A 23,005-nucleotide genomic window follows, 5' to 3' on the forward strand; every position below is an offset into this window, starting at 1 on the left:
AATATATAGAAAAGAAGTCTATAAAGTCTATAATAAAGTGCTGAACCTATTGAGATATGTAGCAGGACTAGAGTGGGGTGCAGACAAACAGTCATTTTTGGATATATACTATGCACTTCTTTGCTCTGTATTAGATTATGGATGCATTGTGTATGGGTCTGAATCACATTTTTTGCTCAAGAAACTGGATATTATACAAGCCAGAGCATTAAGTTGTATTACAGGAGCCATTAAAACAACACCAGTAGCAGCAATGCAGGTAGAGCTGTCAGAAATGCCGTTATACGGAGCCAAAAATGATCTATGGCATATTGGTTAAATTTACAGTGTCATAAGAAAGAACATCTGGCAAGGAAAGTATTAGAAGTGAGTTGGGAAACAATAAATTCAAGAGGATCAGGATTTGCATGGAAAACTAAGGAGCTTGGGCAGAAGAAAAGAGATTCTAGAATATTTTGAACAACTGTTACAATAACCCGAGGCCCCCGATGATTATTCAGTGAACATGAAGTTGACTTTAAATTACATGAATACATTCAAAAAGGAGTGAGTGGAAATAATATAAAATCTATAACATCGGAACATATTAGAACAGCCCATTATGCATTTCTTTCAGTGAACATTGATGGCTCAAGAAACCCTAACATTGGATAAACAGGTGCAGCATATTATGTACCAGAGTTTAAAATCTGAAACTTTGGGAGGTTAACGGATGGGGCATAAGTGTACACTGCAGAGTTGGTTGCTATTCAGATGGCACTTGCTTGGGTCAAGGAAGTGTTGCCAGATAAGGTTGTTATTTGTTCGGACTCAATAGCATCACTCTTAAGCCTTCAATCATTTCAAACATGTAGAAACTATCTTGACAGAAATATTGGTCAGTTTATATAGATTAAGGTAGATTGGAAGCTTTACATGGGTACCAGCACATGTGGGGGTGCAAGGAAACGAAATAGCTGATAAAATGTCTAAGGAAGCACTTAAGATAGATAATATCAGGTTAAAAGTGAATTTAAGGAGGAAGGGAAACATCTGATTTTAGAAAATTGCTATTACAAATGGCAGAAGTACTGGGATACTTGTCCGACTGGCTGAGATTTCCATAAAATACAAAGCAATGTAAGGCAAGGTCAAATTACTAATGGAGAGAAACATGTCATGCTCACACGCTTAAGAATGTGTCATACTAAACTTAATGCAACACTTTACATCATGGGCAAACGTAACACAGGTTTATGTGATACATGACAGGTAATGGAAACTGTTGAACATGTTTTAATGAAATGTATCAAATATGAACAGGAAAGAATTGAACTTATAAGAGAACTACAAGCTTCAGGATGTACAGAATACTCTGATGCAATGTTTAAAATATTAGTTCAGGAACTGGTAAAATAGTAAAAAGCAATCCTGAGATTCTTTAGAATTAATGGTCCTAAACATAAAGGAAATCGTCCTTTTATTCCTAGACTTCATCCTCGTCACACTCCAGCAAAGTAGGTGGTGGCTAAATGCACCTAATTACTTGGTTTGCAGCCTGCCAGTAAACCCACAGAAGAAGAAGAAGACTTTGGCTGTCTCAATCAGTTTCTTAGTTCAGTAGTCAGGGCACTGATCAGGGAGTCAGCCATTTTTCGGTCCGTCTCAATTGCAAAATCCTTCCAGTGCAACGAAACATTTGCTCCCTAAAAAAATCCCACATGCACTGTAAAAACCAGGGACCATTGTTGCTCACTGTTGCTGCAATCCATTTCAAATTTAACATCCACTCGCTAACTCCCCTAAGCACTTCCCCTCTGGGAAATCCCTGCTGCCATTTTGGAAGTCTGTTACACTTCGTTTAGTGAGCGAGGGAAGTTTCTGTTGACAGACACTCAACCCATCGATTTTGACCGAGGGAGCAAGCCTACACTGATGTACGCTTCATGCAACTCTATATCCCACAATGCAACTCGATTGTGACATGACAGCAGATTGCACTTCATAAACCCTACCCCCACACAACTCTATGATGGAAGGGAAGTTAGGTCAATTAAGCAGTTTAGAAAAGTTATATTGAGATTTAACAGCATAATAATTCTAGCTACCTTAAACTGTTTATCACACAGTTATAGCCTATGTGTTCATTGCTATGCTAACATTTTCATTTGTGTAAATCTTGATTGATCCTTTCTAACGATTCATTGTAATTGGAAAAAAATTAAACACATGAGATTTATACATAAGCCTCTAATATCAATCTCTGAAAACATTGTTTTCTCAGGAGCAAAAATCACTAAATAATTCCACAAATTGACATCTGCCTTCAACATGCTCCAAGTGATCAAGGGCTAGGGTGTTCCAGTTAAACTCATTGCACATCTTCTGCCAGTAGTGAACACTCGCGTACATCCGAGTGCATGAGAGGAAGAGAAGTTTGCGAGGGAAGGGGATACAAATTTGAAATGGAATGCAGCCTATGTCCCCTTACCGGAGACGTCATGTGTCTTCTGAAGTCTCTCAGGTCGTTAGACGACGAGCAGGAGTATAAAACTATGAAGTACAAGCCTGTTGTTTGTAATGCCCTTCATCCATATATATATATATATATATATATATATATATATATATATATATATATATATATATATATATATATATATATACCATGAAAGTGAAACAATCTTTTAAATATTTAAGTTGTTAAAAGAAGGTTTAAAATACACTCCTATATATTTTTATTTATCTGTTATAATAACACTGTACTTTCGAATATCTTCAACAAAATGAATGATAGTGTCATTTATACAGCCATGGTGCTGTTAATAACGAATCGCAAGCTCATTATCGTGTCACAGATGATTTATAAGTGTGCCAATGTTCAGTAGATGAACACCTTCTCCAGTGCCCGTATTCGTGTTCACTACATAGGGTGCTAAGGAGCTGATTGAGACACAGGGCTAGTTGTCGTTACAGCGCATGCGCGCATCACTGTTCAGCCAATCCCAATGCGGACTAGAGAAACGTCACTCTCATTTTGCTCAGGACAGAATGGCGGCTCTTTTGGAATCGTTACTGCAGGATAAAGTTGAGTTCAGCAAGGTCTTGCTCTGGCTCAGAGGACAACATGTAAGTGTTTGCATTTTACTGTCATCGCACCGCGAAGTATTTTATGTCTAATGCTGTGAGTGTCACTGTCGTTGTGTGGCGGAGAGAGCGAATGTTGTTTTTCTGAACCTGGGCCGCTAATGGAAAGCTATGTTAGCAACACTACGCACACATTACGAGTCACATTATTTGATTTTTGCTTATTTACAGTTTTGTTTGTGAGTTAGGTTTAAGGTTTAAGTTTAGACTGCTATTAAAACCACACAGAACCTCAAGTAATAAAAAAAAAACACTGTCATAAACAATACTCGGTTCGTAAAGTTGTATACATTGTTAAAAATAAGTACATTGTTTTGGTTAAAAAAAAAATGTCATAGTATAATGCTATATGTGGTATAATTATTATTTTTGTATATATGTGTGTGTGTGTGTATATATATATATATATATATAATACTCGAATTTCAGTATGGATTTATTTTGTTGTGAAGATGAAGTTATGAATTTCATAATGAAGTTATGACTATATTATTCTAAAAAAAAATCAAACAATAACTATAAATATAGAAAAGTATTATATAATATATAGTTGCTTACACTACTTTAATGTTTTATTTTTTTGAATTTGCTATTCTAATTTTTAAAGTTCATTGCAATGAGCTAACTAGTTATAAATAATTAATTATATAATCATACCATGTATTTAAGAAGGTAGATGTTTGTTTTTGTCTTGGCAGGCTTGTGAATGTCTAGACCTCTCTGTAAAGGTTGGGAGACAGGAATTCGTGCCTTATCTGTTAAATTTTTTGCGGGACCAGAGCAGTCACACACTGACCCATGGCCCCACCACACCTGCCAAGACCCCCAGCACTTCCAGATCTGTCCGGACTCAGGGTTCCTTTGACCGAAGAGGCAACAAATCCACACCTGTCCAGGGTCTGCGGAGTGCCAGCCGTGTCCAGCTCTTCTCTCCTGCTCCATCCGTGTCCCCTGTGGCTAGGAGGAATGAGCAGGAGGCCCCTTTCTCTGGCTCTCAGTATTTTAGTGGTGTCAGCGCCCTGAGCAGCCCCTCTTTTAGCTCCGTCTGGAGCCCTGCTCCCCGGAGCACACCCTCGGAGCGACGCTCCGCCCAGCGTCACAGTCTCGGCGACTTCATGATGTCACCCCCAGAGACCCAGCCCAGCCCCTCCGCACAGCAGCACAAGGGCCGCAAGAGGAGTGGGGGGTTTGGGGGGTGTGCACCCAGCAGACAGGCAGGGAGTCGTGGTGCCATGTCGGATGATGTAGGTCGTTGGGATGGAGGCGGCAGGAGGTGTAGAGGCATGGGGAGGATTGAACAACTGTCACCACCCACACAAGTGCAGCTTAACTTTAACAATTTGGAAGACTTTCCTCCAGTGGGTGCTGCACAGGCTTCACCAGTGTGAGTGTTGATACATTTCAGCTTTGCACAGTTTTTTAATATTCTAGTGTTGTTGTGATAATGGTGTTAAGTTTAGGAGCTTGAGAATATGAAGCAGCATTTTTTCAGACCGCAGGCATGTCCAGGGTTCCCATGGTCATGGAAACCTGAGAAAATCATAGAAATTAAATAAAACAAGTTACAAAAGTTGTGGAGTTTTCTACAGTTAATGTCAGTTTGTGAATGTTACAGTGTATGTAAGATTCTTTTGTATGTCAGTCTCAGCGTTTAAGGCTCTGGGTTACTGATCAGAAAGTCGGGGGTTCAAGCCCCAACACCGCCAAGATGCTGCTGTTGGGCCCTTGAGCAAGGCCCTTCTGCTCCAGTGGTGCCATGTTATGCCTGACCCCAGCTTAGCTGGTATATGTGAAAAGTATTTCACTGTATACAGTTGAAGACAAAATGATTAGCCCTCCTATGAAATTTTCAGTTCTTTTTCAAATATATCCCAAATGATGTTTAACAGAGCAAGGGGATTTTAACTCAGTATTTCTTATTATATTTGTCCTCTGAAGAAAGCCTCATTTATTTAAATTTGCCTGGAATAAAATAATTATAAAAAAAAAAACTGGTAAGGTCAATATTATTAGCCCCCTTAAGAAATTATCTGTTTGATTGGCTACGGAACTAACCACTGTTATCCAATGACTGGCCTAATTAATCCCCCAAGACTTTAAATTGCACTTCAAACTGAGGATTAGTATCTTGCAAAACAACTAGTTAAGTAATATAAAACTGTCATCTTGGCAAAGACAAAATAAATTTGTTTAGACTTGAGAAAAAGCATTGTTAATGCTCACAAACAAGGAGAAGGATATACATGTTGGAGGAGCTTGAGAGATTTGCTAAGGGTTGCGGCGACTCAGGAGAAATGCTTGTTGAGAATTACAACAAATGACTAAAGGCTGTTATCAAGCAAAATGGATACACTATTGTCTATTAACATCAGAGGGCTAATCATTTTGACCTGTAAATTTTTTTTGTTCTTTGTTATAATTTTGTTTCTTTTTGTATTATAAACACTCTAAGTTGCCTAAATAAACACTTATGTTTAGAAATGCTATGTTGAAAAAAATCCTTTGCTCCATTAAATGGCACTTGGGAATTATTTGAAAAATAACTAAATATTTAAAAGGGGACTAATAATTTTGTCTTCAACTGTATATGCAAAATAAATGTATCTATAATGTGATGACAATAATAGGCTTTCTAATACTTGGCAACCTCCATAATCCAGAAAGCACAAAAACCTGGAAATAATTGCTCCAAATATGATAATGTCAAGCAAATGCTAAATATTTTCAGTGTAATGAGAATTATCAATTTGTACATTCCTATATATTTTCTAGACAACCCAAACCATCCCGCAGAATTAACCCAACCCCAGTGAGTGCAGAGCGGCCTAACTCTAAACCCAAGAGCTGCTTCACATCCACCCCACTCAGCTTACCTGCCAGCCCCCCTGTCATTCCAGAGACTGCTGGAGCCCAAGTGAACTGTGAAAGTCCCCATAATCTGCAGGAAGAGAGAGAGCTGCTCAGGAGAGAAAGGTAGATTGGGGTTGTGAAAATGAATTTAAACCTCCACTGAATTGTTGGCGCATGACACATAGTTTTAGCGGTTTTCCTCAGCAGTGTTTGTTAGAATGTCGGGCTCTCTTATCGTTTGAGATGTTTGACTTCCTCCATAGTGTTTTAATGTAAAAAACTCAGTAGAATCCAAATGGTTCATGCAATTCATTTGGTGCCTGGTAGCTCAGTGTGTATTGATGCTGGCTGCCAATCCTGGAATCGCAAGTTCAAATCCAGGGTGTGTGGAGCGACTCCAGATAGTACTCCTTAGCAACCAAATTGGCCCGGTTGCTAGGGAGGGTAGAGTCACATGGGGGAACCTCCTCATGGTCACAATTAGTGGTTCTCGCTCTCAATGGGGTGTGTGGTAAGTTGTGCATGGATCGTGGAGAGTAGCATGAGCCTCCACATGCTGTGGGTCTCTGCGGTGTCGCAGTACGAGTCACGTGATGAGATGCGTGGATTGGCGTCTCAGAAGCGGAGGCAACTGAGACTTGTCATCCGCCAGCCGGATTGAGGTGAGTAACCGCGCCACCACAAGGACTTACTTAGTAGTGGGAATTGGGCATGCCAAATTGGGAGAGATAGGGTATTAAAAATGGGTCATGAAAGATTTGAAACTGGGATGAGTAGCGAAAGTGTCTATGGAGCCCAATCTGGAAGCCTGATGCAAAATCACTTGAAAACACAGCTGCGTGCGCCTGATGAGAAGCATATTCAGAATGCAAGATTAATGTTGTATTTGCTTTGAAAAATGGCCAGTACCTGAAAAGCCCTTTTTCTTCAATTCTCTCAGTCTCCCATAAAGCCACTCCACCTTCCTCCTCTACTTCACTGACAGAATGTGTTCCACATACGTGTTATGTGAAGAGAATGAAGTGAACATTTCTTTTGAAGCAGTTTTGCGTAACCGCGATACAGAGGATAATCCAAAATGATTATTTTATATGATTATTATACCCAGTTTATCATGTCTGCTGGTATATCGCCCACCCCTATATATATATATATATATATATATATATGTATATACCTTGAGGTGAATGGCTACAGCAGCCGAAGACCACGTCGGGTTCCACTTCTGTCAGTCAAGAACAGAAAGCAGAGTCTGCAGTAGACCTACCATCTGTGTACCTCATCAGAATTGAAGATTCATCAGACCAGGCTATGTTTTTCCAGTCTTTGACTGTCCATTAACTGGTATCATTTAAAAATGTCTAAGATTCCATTTCTCAGGTCAGTCTTGTTGTTACATGTATCTATTTGTATTATCATGTTTAATTTGGATTATAAATGTTGCAAATTTGATAAAAGGGTGAATATGGGTAAATTGACAGGGCATTAAACTTGATCCCCATTGTATCCAAATGAATTTCCTTGGATGATAATAAATAATTTCTTAACTAGTCTTTGGGAAGTAAACAATTAAAGGTATAGTTTACCTAAAAATTATAATTCTCTCATCTAATCACCCTCATGCCATCCCAGACGTGCATAACTTTCTTCTGCAGAACACAAATAAAGATTTTTAGAAGAATACCTCAGCTCTGCAGTTCTATACAATGCAAGTCATCATGGTACAAAACCTTGAAGCTCCAAAAAGCACATAAGTGTAGCATCCTTTTTTTAATTTTTATTTTTTTTACTGTAAATCTTAATTAACATCAGCAGTCTCATTAGTGATTGTTTCTGTAGATTGCAATTGGAAAATTTATAGTGAAAAAGTAACATTTTGGTCAGTCCCCCAAAACTGATTCGATTTCTTCAGAAGACATGAATTATACCACTTAAGGACTACGTTATGTTGCCTTTATGTGCTTTTTAATCTCTGCAGCATCCATGCACAACTCACCATGCGCCCCTCTGAGAGCGAGAAACACATTGTAGCGATCATAAGGAGGTTACCCCATGTGAGACTACCCTCCTTAGCAACTGGGCCAATTTGGTTGCTTAGGAGACTTGGCTGGAGTCACTCAGCACGCCCTTTACTTCTCAGTATTAATAATTTCTTAATTTTTGCTTTTGTCTGAGGTAGCAACATCCTAAGCATTCTTCAAGGGTATAATGTCAGGTTATGTGTGTTTGGATCATAATTAAAAGTGCCAAGAAATTTATAATTTCCAAGTGTCCTACTTTGCCTAAAACTGAAATGAACTTGAGATCATTTTTATTTTTGTTAGTTTTGGAGTTATGAAAAGTGTTTTAAAATTTTTGTTATTTTAGTTAACAAAAAATGGTTTTAGTTTTTATTTTAGGTTTCGTTAACTATAATAACACTGTTATTGAAGTACAGCATGTCACACAGCTTCACATATAATGTCAACCATCCATTTGCTTACTGTTTTAATTAGTTCCATTTCTCGGTCTTCACCTCTGTTCCCCTCTCATCTTCTCTAGGTCTAAACTTGCCCAGCAGACTAGCTCTCCACAGAAAGCCACCACTACTATCTGCACCCCAACCAAAACAGTTGGACAAGGGTTGAAAGTGACCCCTGACTCCCAAGCACCTTGCCCTGACCCTGACAAAGTCACACAATCTGCAGAGCTGGACCTATTATCTGAATTGTATTGTACCTGCATTTCAGGTGAATTACCTGCAGAGGGTGCCATATAGCCAAATTCATTTTACACTGTGGAATATGTGATTAGGTTTGTTTCGGAAATTCGATGATGGAAAAATAAATGTATTTAACATTATGATTCATGACCCAGTTGGCTTATTATTGATAAATAATTCAGCCTTATTACTGAATCAGTCGGGCCATCAAATTTAAAGCTATATCTGAAACAGACTCACAAGAACAATACCAAGGAAATACTCCTTTACATAAGCATACATGAATATTTAGGTTTATGTTGTAATGATTGTGAATGTGTTTTGGTTCTAGAGAACCTGGTTCCATGTGTGTTCCTAGAGCTGTTCTTTGTGCTGCAGCTCTTGACATCTCGTGGTGTGTCTGTCTCTGAATCTGCTGAAGAGGGAGCCAGTGTGTGTAAAAACAGTCCAGGTGAGCTTGATCACATGTCCATTTACATGTTTATTTAATGCTTTAAGTTTTTTTTTTAACTCTTACATGTTGTAAATAGTTTGTTGATTCAAACTAATGTGTTTAAGTAGTACTGAGTTTGAGTCTTTTTGAGTGATTCATTAAAAGAACTGTCTCTTAAGAGTCATTTATTTGTGAATCGGATTGCACTGTTCTCACTGTCTGTTTGTTTTTTGCGTGCTTCTAATTGTGCTTTTGTGCAGTACAGTGTCTCATATAATTTCTCAATCATATTTAATTCAGACTGTAAGCTCACAACTCTGGTAAAATGTTCAGTAATGTCTTAAAATACATACATGGGAAAAAGAGCCGAGAAAAACACCATTGGCATTTGCACTGCAGGAAGCAGAGATGCAGATTCTTGCTGTTTTTATGGAATCACAATTTGAAAAGAAGATTGTGGCAGGGCAGAGGGCGGGCCGGGTCATGAATTCGCACACCAGGCCCCTAATCGGGCTAATCAAGCCTCCGAGAGGGATAAAGGCTGACTGGAAGCTGCAGTGTGACACAGCGAGATTTACAGACAGCTGTCCGACAAATTTGTGTGTTTGTCTTTTTGGTTAAGTTCTTCATTAAAATATTATTTAAATTCTCAAGCCAGTTCTCGCCGCCTCCTTTCCATTAATCCCTTTACACAAAGGTGTCTGACAGTTTTCCGTAAATCTCTCTCTCTCGCACTGCAGCTTCCTCTCTGAGGCTTGATTAGCCTGATTATGGGCCGGGTGTGTGGAATCACGTCCTGGCCCCACCCTCTGCCCTGCCACAAAGATAAATTCATTAAACATGTCTTTACTGTTTCAGAAGTGAATAAATAAATAAAAAACTGATGTTTAAAATGATTTGTCTTAAGACTTGTCGTTTTTTTTATATTTAAGAGAATGGACCTCACTTTTTCCCCACTTCTGTTCATTTCTGTTTTTGTAGATGTGCTGGAGAGGGCTTACCTGGGAAATGTGCACAACTGTGTGTATTTTGCTGTGAGAGTCCTGGAGAATCAGTTTGAGTGAGTTTGACGATATATCATTAACGCTTGCTGCCGGTAATTAATCACAGAGTGCCTGACTCTGTCCTCTGTTCAATCAGGTTGCTGTCACACTTGGACAAATGCACTCTACGGCTTCTGTCTGAGAACGAGAGAGTAGCAGCTTTCTCCCCAGGCCTCAGAGATCGCCTGGCACAAGCTCAAGACAACTGCACTGCAAAGGTATGCATTCATTGAAAAGCACCCAAAAACAAACTTTCTCATTGATTGTCTTTGAAAGCTCCATTCTGAATCATGTCCTCACTTCCTCAGGTTCTGCCCTCTCCACCTTTGTTCATTCATTCAGTCTCATTCCAGCCCGCCACAGACAATCGCTCCAACTTCACCAGTGACAGGGCCTTCCACACCTTCAAGAAACAGAGGTATAACAAGACATGTTTCTACAGTTGTCTTCTGTATGAGAGAGATGTGAAATATGTGATGTTTCAGGGCATTGATTGGTTCTGTTGGGTGAAATTAGATGAATCATGGTGTGTTTTTCACTACTGTTTTAGGGATGTGTTCTACGAGCTGCTCAGGGAATGGGAGGACTCTCATAAAGAGCCTGGCTGGGATTTTGAGGCTGCATTAGGCAATAGAGTCAGGTGAGGTTTCTTTATAATATTAAAAGTGACATATATATATATATATATGTCCAGCCATATCACCCTGTAGCTCTAGACTGGTTGCCTACTGAAGCTAAGCAGGGCTGAGTCTGATCAGTACCTGGATGCGAGACCTCCTGGGAAAACTAAGTTTGCTGCTGGAAGAGGTATTGGGGAGTCCAGCAGGGGGTGCTCACCCTGCGGACTGTGTAGGTCCTAATGCCCCGGTGTAGTGATGGGGACACTATACTGTAAAAAGGCACCATCCTTTGGATGAGACGTTAAACCAAGGTGCTGACTCTCTGTGGTCATTAAAAATCCCAGGACACTTCTCAAAACGAGTTGGGATGTAACCTCAACGGTGTCCTGGCCAAATTACCCCATTGGTCCTTCTCAATCATGGCCTCCTAATGATCCCCATCCATTATTTGGCTCTATCACTCCACTCTCTCCTCTTCATCAACAGCTGCTGTGTGGTGAGTGTACTAGGCACTATGACTGCTGTCGCATCATCCAAGTGGATGCTGCACACTGGTGGTGGTTGAAGAGAGTCCCCTGTTCACTGTGTAGAGTGCTTTGAGTGTAATGTCAGAAAAGCATATAAATATAACATTCTTTTCTACTGGATTTTACCTGCTTTTTTAAAATCAAAGCGTTGGCTATACTATGTAGTCATACTTAAAATGCCAAATCAATGCCCCAGCCTGTGTATAAAAACAAAGTTGCAAAATTGGTGTGTTCAAAAATAGTCATGGTGTTGACATCAGAGACATGACTACATTAAGACAACAAATACATTTGAAGACTGTTTTGAGATATAAGTCAATGGGCTTGGCCATGACATTTTGACATTTTCTTGCAAGCATGCGCCAAGTGTAGGTACAAGTGGGTTTGGTGAAATTGCACACACAAAGCGCTAATGGGATGGATCAATTGCAATTTAATTCTGAGGTTTTTCTCTGGTTATTGCACTGTCTGCGTTCTACTATATAGTCCATTCCCTGTCAACCACCAGCAATATAAACAAAGATGGCACAGTCATAAGAAGTTGGTAGTGTAAGTGGGATATATGCACTGCATTTGAAGAATAGAAATATGGACTTACATTTTTTTTGGTGCATTAACTGCACAAAATAATGTTCAGTCTTCTTCAAATAATAGTATTACCACTGATTGTATTGCATGCACAAGTAGTATTGGATTTTTGCACACACTTCACATCTATCTACCGGTCGATTTGCTTTCAAAATAAAATTTATTTATTGAAACACCAAAAAATATCTTAAAAGTTTAGACATACATTTAATTACCACCTGCTGATGGAATCTCCAAACTGCAAATGCAGAAACTGAACTAACGCTGAAAACAGACGTGTTCTGAAACAGAAATCTAAATTAGACGTGTTCTGAAACAGAAATTACAGTTTACACAGAAATCTGTCCAGTTTTATTCTAAAATGATATTGACTGTTTTGGTGCACAAAACTTTGATTAACAAATTAAAATGTACTTAATGGAACAATGCTACATCAGTTTAGAATGAGTGTGTTGACTGAAATATGATTACAGGATAATGGTGAGTCAGCTCACTGCAGCAGGAAACCATTCTCACTTTGCCAGACTCTTCCAGAAGCAGCTGATCCAGGTGCGCCAGAATGGTTGATTACATTTCACATTTTCTCTCGTTTCCTCTTCTCTTTCTTACCATCATGTATGCACTCTCTCTTTCTCCAGATGTGTAAGGGTCCTTGTCTGCTGGGATTTTCCAGTGATGCCCCTGATGCCGACCTTCTGAGCATGCTGGGAGCGGACAGCCTAGGCCGTCTGAAGCGTCTGCAGCAGCGTCTGGTCCAGCCACAGGGACTCATTGGTCCTTGCCCTCCACCGTCCTTCCCTGGACATCAGGAATTTTTTAAAGACTTCCTTCGGATAGCCAGCTGGTGAGACCGTCTGCATAAAGAGAACTGCTTGTTTCAAAGGAGAAGTTTTCATGATGTCTTTGTGCTGGCTCAAATTCCTGTTCTCTTTGTATCAGCTGCCAGCTAAACCAGCACCTGAAAGACGGTCTGTGTCAGCAGCTGCTGAAGCTAGATGAGGTGTCAATCCTCTGCCTAGATGCCAGCCCAGCACGGGGAGAAGAGACTGGAGATGGAGACATGGAGCAACAGGTTGGAGTAGAGTGCAAAATAAACCAAAATTATCCAAAGTAACCAGGGACTATAAATGGGTTTAAAACAAAAAATATTTGTGGGGGTTCTCTGTGTCAGGACGAGAAGCAGCATTTCTCCACTGTGCTCCTTACGGCTCGGCTGCTGGCTAAGTTTCTGGGTTTCATCTCCTTCCTGCCTTACCAGACCTCTGAGGCGCCATCTAGAGACATTCAGGATGCTGCAATCACTCTGCGTAGTAAGGTACTGTAAACATCGTTTGAAGGCAATGAATTCTGTGCTTACAAGTCACAAATTTGTCCAAATTAGTTTCATGTGTGAATGAAACTCAGAGTTCTCCAGTGCTGGATGTGTGTGCGGTGTTGAGGAGTTCTGTGCACAGAAGATGCACTGTTTTGACGGTACCCTGGTTGGTGGAGTTCCTGTCTATGCTGGACTACACTGGCCCATTTCTGCCTTGTTACAGGACCGCCTTGTGCCTGCTGCTCCACATCTACAAGTACGTTTTTTGCACGCTAGGGCTGGACTAAAAAGAATTCTGCTTTAACAGATATTCAGTTTATTTTTTTTCTCTGAAAAGGTTTTGAAAGGTGATATTTAAAATATCACCTGCCTTACAGCGTTGCTAATTGCACTCCAATAGGATGGTGGAAACACTGAAATTGAAGATAAATTGTGCCCCTAGTGTTGCTGTAGTGACGACCCGGGTTCGATTATGCCTTTTTGTCCCACTTTTTCCCATCCTATTTCCTGTCTCCACTCTTAAAATTTCCTTTAATACTTCTTATAATAATACAAAAATTAATTTGAAGGTTAATTTCCTCACAGTGATTCGCTCAAACCAAATATTTTTTTATGTACATCAACATAACCATACATTGTAATAAACAGCAATATACCAACATTAATATTTTTACTAAATCCATTGCAAACCATCTCATTGCACTATTTGGTACATTTATATTATTTATATAACTGAACTTATCGGTGTAATTGTGCTGTTTGTTTATTTCTTTGCATGTGTGCACATGTTTTTTTAGGAGGATGGTATTGGGTCGAGAAGGAGAGTTGTGTTATATGAACCAGCTGCTCATGGTGGCGATGCTGGGCTGGCTTTTTCAGGTGAGACGTGCTTAAAAACAAACACTTCTTGATTAATAGAATTAGAAAAAGATTGCAAATAGTGTCTTTCTTGCATTCTCTCTTTCAGATCCCAGTTTTCCCTGAAGATCTCTTTTTCAGTACAGATCTAAATGAAGAAACTGATGAACTGGAGAGTAATGCTAGTGTGCAAGGGCTGGTTAGTGGATCACATGACAATTATTACATTTACCAAGGACAATTTGTAAACATTGATGTAAAGTTCATAGTAAGATCTCATGCTATGGATATGATTCGCTTTTTCATTCACGGAGGAAAAAAAAGTGTTTATTTAACTTTTTGTCTTTTCCAGAGTTGTGGATGTATCTAAAACTGTATATTTGCTTTTCAGGACACCATCCCACTAGTTGACCAGCAGCTTCTCTACACTTGCTGCCCTTATTTAGGTGAGGGCAAACTGTTCAGAAAACGTTACATGCCTCTAAATTACACATTTCACAAAGCTTTGTTTGAAATAGATTCTCAGTCGAGGGTGTTGATGGAGGTCTCTCTTCTTCATTCTGTTGCCAGGGGAGTTTCGTAAACTTCTTGTTGCTTTTGTGGCTGGAAGCACATCCAAGAGTGGAGGCCTGATCCGCAAGATCACCCCCACATCTGCAGAGCCGAGGGGACCATCGACAACCCGCTCACAGCAGAAATTACAGGTATACTGCCAGCAAAAGTCTTCCATTTATTCACCTGTCCAGGAATTGAGAACATGTCATCCATGTTTGTATGTCCATGTTTTTCCATATGTAGGTGGATCTGGAACAGGCCTTCTTTCACAATCAGCCCCCCTCTCTCAGACGCACTGTAGAGTTTGTTGCTGAAAGAGTGGGTTCCAACTGTGTCAAACACATCAAGTCAGTCTCCCATGATTCATGTTCGTCCATCTTCGTGAATTTAGAATTTTGTTCATTATTTCATATTTTCCAAACTCTGTGTGTGTCAGAGCTACACTTGTGTTGGAGCTTGTGCAGGGTGGTGAGAAAACTCTCAAAGATAGTTTAGGTTTGGAAGGTGTCAACACTGCCAAGCTAAACGATTCTATCTGCGCTCAGCTCAGTGATGCAGGCATGCAAGCTCTGGAGAAAGCCACCAGGTCAGTAGCTCTTCTCTCTCTTTTTGTTGTTGCCTATGTATCAATATCATGATGAAGGATGTGTTTTGGACTCATTTGCATTTAACACATCCTCTCATGATAGGTTCTGCAGTGAGAATGCGCCTGGAGCTGTCAGAGTTCTTCTTCCTCTGGAGACCTCTCCTGCTGTGAGTAGTCTCATTATTCATCAATTAATCAGTCAATACCCTGTAGAAAAATTTAGATATGCTTCAGAACTGCAATATTTTGTTGTCTTGGATGGGAAGTTGTTGTATGATCATTTCTTGTTTGTAATTTTAAATTTTAGAAATAAACAATTTACGTTGTTATATAATTAATATTTTGTGGTGTGGTTTAGGTGCTGACCACATCTGAGAGAATCACCACTCGTTTAGCCACAGAAAAGGCCTGCAGCTGGCTGTCCTCCAACATCACAAGTAGTGAAGCCCAATCTAAGTGACAGAGAAATTAAAAATGCTTCATTTAGACTTTATCAAGTAGTGTTTATAGTCATGATCGGAAATATTCTTGTTAAAATATCTCACTCAGTGCTGCTAAAGAGGGAGTGGAAGAGTGCTTTTGAGAGGGTGATGAAGAGTGTACCCTCCTCCAGTTTGGAAGCTGAAGAGGGCGAGAGAACAAGCAAAAATCAGCAGGTCCAGAGAAGTGCTGCAGGGCTCAGCGCTGGTTCCTATTGCCCTTCAGACTGCACCCATAAAGTCCCACTGGGATCAGAAGTCATGATAGAAATTAAGGTGATTTATTGCGTTTTGGAATTGGGTTAGTTGCTAATTTATGTTACAGCATAGTCAGTTTTAAAGAGCTGAGAAAAGAATGAACGCGTTTGTGGCAGGGAGGAGGGGCGGGTCGTGATCCCACACACCCGGTCCCGTATTAGGCTAATTAAGCCACCATGAGGGATAAAGGTCGACTGCAGGGGATCGTGTGGGAGGGAGAGATCGTTAACGGACATGTCCGTCATGTGTGTGTTTATGTGGTCTTTTAAGTTTATTATTAAACCATTATTTATATCGTCAAGCCGGTTCTCGCCGCCTCCTTTCCGGGTTTCCGGCACCAGTGTAACGTGATCAATGGAAAGGAGGAGGCGAGAAAGTAATATCTTTTTCACGCATATTTGTGGCCTACAATCTCTGAATTCTGACTTTTATTTCTTATAATTATGAATTTGTCTCGTAATTACACCTGAAAAACTAAATTGTTTTACTTCTGATAGCTCCGACTTTATATTTTGTGAGTGTGACCGTGTCAAGATGCTAATAAACATGTATTTAAAGGTGCTATATGTTAGATTGACAGCAAGCGTTTGAAATGGGTACTGCAGTCCAAATTCAAAATATTGGAGATTTGCCTGCTCCGCCCCAGACTCGAAGCTCATGCGGGTTGCCAGAATGAGGACATGCAACAGAATCAGTTTTAAAGAATATCTGGGCTTTAAGCTATCTCCATCTTCCAAAGGCATCACCAATATTTATCCTTGTTTTACTACGCCTCTAGTCATGGTGGTATTTAGATGGATGGCGAGGCTTTTTAGGTCGGGTAGAATCTGTTATCTCTGATCCAGTTTGTTTGCTGCTTCCATGGCTGCAGCACGCAGTGTTGTTTGCCTGCACACTTGTTTAAATCTGGAACCCGGCAGTGTTGAAATACTATTGTTGAGTGGGCAGTGAATGGGATCACACAGGCCAAAACATAAACTGAAGTTCTGTCCCGGAATGGAAATTAAAAGTAGAATATACTGGCTGTAGCACTGTTATCGGAGAAGCCAGTATTTCAACTTGGCATGTTTCCTAATTCGCTAATGACACATTATATGCAAAATGTTTGTTAATGTTCATATAATGAGAAATTTACATGGCATATTTAAGAAATAAAGTGTTTATGATGTTTCAGGAGGTTCTAAGTGTTGCTGTAGGACCCAGGTCTGGTGTAGAAGTCTTCACTGCACATCAAATTGAGTCCCTACTGGACAAAGTGGAACAGACACTTGGATGCAGAAAAGTATTCAAACCCCCACCATTCACCACCTCCTGTTACTGATCATTAACACATCATTACCATCATTATAAAACATATAAAAGTTATGTAGACCAGGGCTTTTCAAACTGGTAACGTTTAATTGGCTAGGACTGAAATGATTAGTCAACGTTATCGACAACGTCATCAATAAAATAGTTGTCGAATAGTCGTTTGATCATTTAACGTAACATGAGATCACTTTAAACTGTAATGTTGATGCATGAGAGCTCCTAAGTTGTGGCAAAATAGCTTAAGGAAAACAAAGTCAAGGTATTGGATTGGCAATCACAAAGTCCTAACCGATAGAAAATTTGTGGGCAGAACGTTTTTTGAATTTGAGGCTTGTAACTCCGTTACACCAGTTCTGTCTGGAGGAATGGGCCAAAATTCCAGCAACTTGTTGTGAGAAGCTTGTGGAAGGCTACCCGAAACATTTGACCCAAGTTAAACAATTTAAAGGCAATGCTACCAAATACTAACAAAGTGTATGTAAACTTCTGACCCACTGGGAATGTGATGACATAAATAATTCTCTATTATCCTGACATTTCACAATCTATTTTTCCCTCCCAATTTTGAATGCCCAATTCCCAGTGGTGGTGTAGTTACTCGCCTGAATCCAGGTTTTGGAGGACTACCAAAAATGATGAATGGCCTATATCAAACTGTTTGATGCCAAGGACCCATGCAAGGTAGGCATGGGTCCTTGGCATCAAAACCATGCAGGTTGCCTCTGTGTATGAGACCGTCAATCCGTGTATCTTATCACATGGCTTGTTGAGCATTTTACCACAGAGTCATGGCGCGTGTCGAGGCTTCACACTATTCGCCGCGGCTTCTACGCTCAACTCTCCATCGAGTGCGAGAACCACATTATAGCAACAACGAGGAGGTTACCCCATATGACTCTACCCTCCCTAGCAACCTGGCCAATTTGGTTGCTTAGGAGACCTGGCTGGAGTCACTTAGGAAGCCCTGGATTCAAACTCATGACTCCAGGGGTGGTAGTCAACGTCTTTACTCGCTGAGCTACCCAGGCCAAATTGTTTAAAAACTGAGTTTTTAGGTGTATGTAAACATCTGACTTCAACTGTATATACCGCTATTCACAATAAATATAAATATTTTAAATAAAATATTTTAATTGTATAATATACTTATATATATATATATATATATATATATATATAATTATAATTTTTTAATTGTCAAGTAAATTGTCAATTTTAGAAGTGAATATTTTCCAGATACAATTTTTTAAATATATTTTGTCTTTAGCACAATGGCAATTAAATATTTTTGCAAAAATTAAGTCTTTATAATATCATGTTTACTACTTTTCTCACACAGATGGTCCCTTGCATTGGTCCTTGGCATCAAAAAGTTTGATATAGGCCATTCATCATTTTTGGTAGTTTTAATATTTTGTATGGTTTGTCTGTCTCACACCCTCTCTATGTTTGGTGGTTTCTAGCTCCTTTCGCCTGTAGTCGAGCAGATGCTGTTGCGTTGTACTGTCCAGCTGGCCTGCAAAGTTGGTGAGAGAGCAATTAAGGGAAATTTAAGAACATTTTAAAATCAATACTGGATATGATTAATGTCTTATTTTGTCTATATGTGTGTTCAGTGTCTGGAGAGCTGCCACTGGTGTCCTCAGCTGAGGGGAACAAGAGATCTGCTCTTCTGGCGAAGTTTTTGCCCCTGTGGTGTCGGACTCCCACTCCACCTGTACCTTTGCACCTCCTCCTCAGTGAACACACTTTCACTGCCATTTTCAGGGCCACAGACAGTGAGGTAAACAGCTTTGATGAAGACTGGTGGTAGAACACTGCAGTTGTGCTGAACTGTTTAAAATCCAGTGTGCAGTTGTTGATAAACAGTTGTATAATTTAATTTTACAGAGGACTGACTACCTGTTTCTGATAAGAAGGCTTATAGAAACTGGTCTTCTGAGAGAGGAGGAAGTTGGCTCCCACTGGCGGAAGTTGTCAGCGTTATCTTGGCCAGAGGTAATTTATGCGTTATTGGACTGATTAACATTATTTAATATTCGTTAGTTTATATTTAGGCCTGGGAAATTTAACACATTCATTTCTGCGATTAATAGTGGACTTTTTAACATAAATTTGTGAAATTAAGCTTTTATTTTTCCACTTCCTGAAAATTCACTAATGTTTTTCCCCACTTCCTGTGGGTAAAATTGGCAAATAGAAATTTCCTGGAGTTACACGCTAGACTACACATCCTAGCACAGAAACTGATTGTTTGGAGCAGTGCATGTTAGACACATGTCCCGGGCATAATAAACTTGGGAGCGATTAGAGCCCGACCGATGCAGATTACCGATATGGTGGCCAATATAGTTAAATATAATTTTTGAGCTGGAATGAAAACAGACCTTTTCTATGTGGATTGTTTAATGATTTTGCAACGATATGACTGCAAAGGTACTCTGAAGGCTGCTAAACAAATATTTTTAGCAAAGAACATTTGACTATTATACATTGTCAACAAATTCTAGAAATGACCACTGAGAGAATACATAAAAATACAATAAATAGCTTCATAAACATCAGTACTATATGCTTCGTATCAGTCAATTGCTGACCATTTAAATAAAAATAGCTAAAGAAACATCAGTATTACTGTTTATTATCGGTCAAATTCTGACTATTTTAATACTGCCAGTCAATTATTGTCAGGTTGTAAAACAAGAAACATTTACACCTGCCGAGTCAAGAGATAAACAGTGGCAGCGATGTTATACCATATTCTGCTATACAAGTTCAGGTGAAACTTTCAATGGTGGGAAACCAGACTTTTACATTTGACATTTTGTAAATGCAACGACTGGAATTGTTTGGTTGAAGGGGGTACCAAACTGTGAATCTTGAACAAAACAGTTTGGTGAATACATGTTTACACATTAGCTTCCACTCAGCTGACAAGGGATGAAAGGAGCTACGTGGTTAGCTAGTTAGCTATGAGCTCGTTGTCACAGAGAGTAAAAGGTGGACCAGCATTGCATCTCACCAGTTAGGTAACAGCGTAGCATGAAATCAACACTCAACAGACACAATCCACCACCGCACTGTTGTCTGCTGAGCTGCAAAAAGATGCTCTGATGCTTAACTTTCAATCTGCTACATTACTTACTGCACTGACAGACTATAGCTGGCAAACAGATGTGTTAAACATGATTGACATGGTTGTCAGGGACAAGGTTAACATTATATTAGTTATATTGAAAAGGGAAAATTATGGGGCCATTGTTTACTAACTTTCCAGTATGTATTTCACAAACTAGTTAGCAACTTACAGAGAAGACACCGCTTAACAACGCACCACTTAATTCCGCCCTGTCTGCAGAGCCACCGTCAGCACAGCTCTGTAAACAGTGGAGGCGAATGCATTACTACATTATGACACCAATTCTAAAGCATTGTTTTCTGCATTATATGTTCTGAAAAAAGGTTTTCATATCTGTGCAAATCGGTAAGCATACACGCCGATAGCGTATGTATTGGTGGAAGGCTAATAAGGGCACTTGAGCGTATTTAGTATATGGAGAATGGAGACTTCACCCACAATCTGAGAATTGGGTGTGGGAGAGATACTGAACAAGCTGCTGTATCTCTTCCTGTCCCCTTAAACACTCACTCACTGTCATCTGAACCATTATCAAAAGCGAAACCACATGAGAGAGACCCAGTATGTGCGCGATAGAGACTGAAGAGGACCTGGCTGTTCAGCAATCTGCAGCCAGGTATACTTGTAGAGACTGAACAGCAGCCAGAGAAAATAATAGTTTTGAGATTATAAACTTAAAATTATACTAGCAAATTAAACTATAGCATTCAGTTTGTTTCATATCTGCATGTGTCTAATAATGCACACTTGGCTTTCTCTTGGCAATAAAGCTTTATGAATTGAATCTGCCCATTTGATCCTTAAATTCCAGTGGAAAATGGTAGATGGTTTTGCCCAACTAATATGAACATATTTAAATAAATTATGACTAACCAATTTATTGCAAGTTCATAATTTTTTCAATGTTTGTTGTAATGTACCATGAACCATGATTAATCGCAATTAAACACACACAAAATATTGTGATTTAATTAGTTATAGAAATGCATCTGCTCTCAGCTCTTTTAATAATATTTGAATATGATTCGATTTATTCTTGTTTAATTATCATTAAACTGACTTATAATATTTAATATTAATGAGTTTATTCATAACTTATCTTATGAATATGAATTCATGTTTTTGCTTTGTAGCCTTCCTGGAGTAACCAGAAACAACCCCAATGAATTTGTATGAACCATGCCTTTTTTTCTGCCATTTAAATCAGTTGGGACTACTAAGTGAACATCACAGTTAATGCTGCAATTTAAATTAAGAGAGAATGTGTGTGTTTTTTTTTTTACCTCTGATGCACGTAGATCTATTGTATGAGACCTTTAAAACAAAATTAGGCATGTTTAAAGCTATAATAGGTGCTCTTTAAAATGTCTCATTAGATATTTGTACAGAAAAATACACTATAGCCTTAAGAATAGAGTTAACTTTTTTTTTCTCTCTTGTAGGAGTCTGTAGAGAAGTTTCAGCAGCTCTCCCTGGCCACCCAGTTCCCATTGCCTTCAGTGCCAAACCATAGGGACGTACTGCATGTCTCTCAGTGACCACAAGGGGGACACAGCAGACAAAATTTCCAACTGTTAACAGTATCTCCGCCAAAACAACTGCACTAATTGGCAGTGATGCATATTTTAACAACAAGAAATGTTGAAATCATATATTTGATTAAAAAAAAGTCTGACTTATTGTTAGTTTAACTGAAAAAATAACGCTAAGCTGGCAAACCACGCCTTCATAGTTTTTAAACCATCTTTAAAACACATTTATATGGTAAATTTCAGTGGGACTTTTGCTTTTTTTCTTCACAATGCTTTCACTCTTAGTCATTTGCACCACCTCAATCTATTTATTTGTTTTAAGTGTTTGATTCGGCCAAGATCTTACCTAATATTTGATTGTTGCCTTTACTGCCGCTTGTTTGTTGGTTTGTGATTATGTGTGCTTCTCTTTGTTTGTGTTTCCCATTGTCTGTATTTATATATGTGAAAGTTGAGTTTAAAAGCATCCGATTTGCACTTGTAATAGACTTTGTTCATGTTGGACAATGGTATTATCAGTTCATTTTAAACTGCTCTATGTAATAAAATATACTTTTTTGCAACTATGTATCTTTCATCATGGGTTGCTGAAGTTATTTTTTTATTATTTGTTTTAATTAAAATTAATATTACACAGAATCTTAAAACGCATGCTGCTGGGGGCCTGGGTATCTTAGTGAGTATTGACGCTGACTATCACCCCTGGAGTCCCAGATTCAAATCCAGGGTGTGTTGAGTGAATCCAGCTAGGTCTCCTAAGCAACCAAATTAGTTCGGTTGCTAGGGAGGGTAGAGTCACATGGGGTAACCTCCTCCTGATCGTGATTAGTGGGCATGTGATAAGTTGTGTGTGGATCACGGAGAGTAGCATGAGCCTCCACAAGCTGTGAGTCTCCGCGGGGCGCACAACGAGTCACGTGATAAGATGCGACTTGTCCTCCACCACCTGGATTGAGGCGAGTAACTGTGGTTACTTGGTAAGTAGTGGGAATTGGGCATTCCAAATTGGGAGAAAAAGGGATAAATAAATAAATAAAGTGGAAGGGAATTTCTCACACTGCCTTTGATTTCATGGGTATAATTT

At 39.4% G+C, this 23,005-nt stretch overlaps 1 protein-coding gene across 1 annotated transcript; it reads left to right on the forward strand.

Annotated features, from left to right (window-relative positions):
- The first annotated feature begins 3,024 nt into the window (after window positions 1-3,024).
- Window positions 3,025-22,474, forward strand: LOC127662117 (codanin-1-like). The gene is made up of 28 exons (XM_052153099.1): window positions 3,025-3,108; window positions 3,825-4,510; window positions 5,899-6,099; window positions 8,518-8,705; window positions 9,009-9,128; window positions 10,092-10,170; window positions 10,251-10,371; window positions 10,462-10,571; window positions 10,704-10,793; window positions 12,362-12,437; window positions 12,527-12,732; window positions 12,828-12,960; window positions 13,060-13,203; window positions 13,293-13,459; window positions 14,001-14,082; window positions 14,171-14,260; window positions 14,453-14,507; window positions 14,632-14,765; window positions 14,860-14,963; window positions 15,053-15,202; window positions 15,306-15,369; window positions 15,561-15,639; window positions 15,752-15,957; window positions 17,114-17,221; window positions 18,714-18,777; window positions 18,867-19,033; window positions 19,141-19,248; window positions 21,832-22,474. Exons 1-28 carry the CDS (start codon window positions 3,031-3,033, stop codon window positions 21,925-21,927), a joined length of 3,906 nt encoding a protein of 1,301 aa, XP_052009059.1. The 5' UTR covers window positions 3,025-3,030; the 3' UTR covers window positions 21,928-22,474.
- Window positions 22,475-23,005: the final 531 nt, after the last annotated feature.

Source organism: Xyrauchen texanus, chromosome 22 (assembly GCF_025860055.1).
Source record: "Xyrauchen texanus isolate HMW12.3.18 chromosome 22, RBS_HiC_50CHRs, whole genome shotgun sequence".
Lineage (NCBI taxonomy): Eukaryota > Metazoa > Chordata > Actinopteri > Cypriniformes > Catostomidae > Xyrauchen > Xyrauchen texanus.